This window comes from Austrofundulus limnaeus, unplaced genomic scaffold, assembly GCF_001266775.1.
Source record: "Austrofundulus limnaeus strain Quisiro unplaced genomic scaffold, Austrofundulus_limnaeus-1.0 Scaffold3203, whole genome shotgun sequence".
In the NCBI taxonomy this organism is placed as follows: Eukaryota; Metazoa; Chordata; class Actinopteri; order Cyprinodontiformes; family Rivulidae; genus Austrofundulus; species Austrofundulus limnaeus.
In genome coordinates, this window is record NW_013955605.1 from 4,394 (window position 1) to 5,160 (window position 767).

General features: G+C 42.1%; 1 protein-coding gene across 1 annotated transcript in view; it reads left to right on the forward strand.

The window, feature by feature from the left end:
* Positions 1-228: 228 nt before the first annotated feature.
* The window catches only part of LOC106511778 (ran-binding protein 10), a gene marked incomplete at its 5' end in the record, with an annotated part of 2,566 nt that continues 2,027 nt past the window's right edge, over positions 229-767 (forward strand). Inside the window, 1 exon segment of the mRNA XM_014000514.1 lies at positions 229-396. Coding sequence (XP_013855968.1) covers positions 229-396 — 168 coding nt within the window.

Consider the following 767-nt stretch of genomic DNA (forward strand, 5'->3'; position numbering starts at 1 on the left):
CAGCAGCAGTCAAATGGGAAACTCTGAGTCGTTAAGTCAATGAGTAACTGTCTCCTCTCCTCGATCCTCCCGTCTCTTCAGCTCAAAATGTCTTTGCTTCATTTTTCCTCTCAGCAGTTTTTACTTTGCTTCTGTTTGTTTGTTTGTTTGTTTACCTGCATCTCCCCCCCACAGAGGTCAACAAGGGCTCTCAGATAAAACTGACCCTTGTCTTCCTCCTCCTTTCAGGATGGGACAAACACTCGTACGGTTACCACGGCGACGACGGCCACTCCTTCTGCTCCTCTGGGACCGGCCAACCGTACGGTCCGACGTTCACCACAGGCGACGTGATTGGCTGCTGCGTGAACCTCATCAACAACACCTGCTTCTACACCAAAAACGGCATCAGTTTAGGTCAGTTACATTTTAAATTGAGCCTTTTGTAGAAACTAAAAGCTACAAAAGGCTAGTTAGCTAAAAACAACCAAAGGCTAGTTAGAAGCTAAAAGATACAAAAGGCTATTTAGAAGCTAAAAGCTACAAAAGGGTAGTTAGAAGCTAAAAGCTACAAAAGGCTAGTTAGAAGCTTAAAGCTACAAAAGGCTAGTTAGCTAAAAGCCACAAAAGGCTAGTTAAAGCTAAAAGCTACAAAAGGCTATTTAGAAGCTAAAAACAACCAAAGGCTAGTTAGAAGCTAAAAGCTACAAAAGGCTATTTAGAAGCTAAAAGCTACAAAAGGCTATTTAGAAGCTAAAAGCTACAAAAGGCTATTTAGAAGCTAAAAG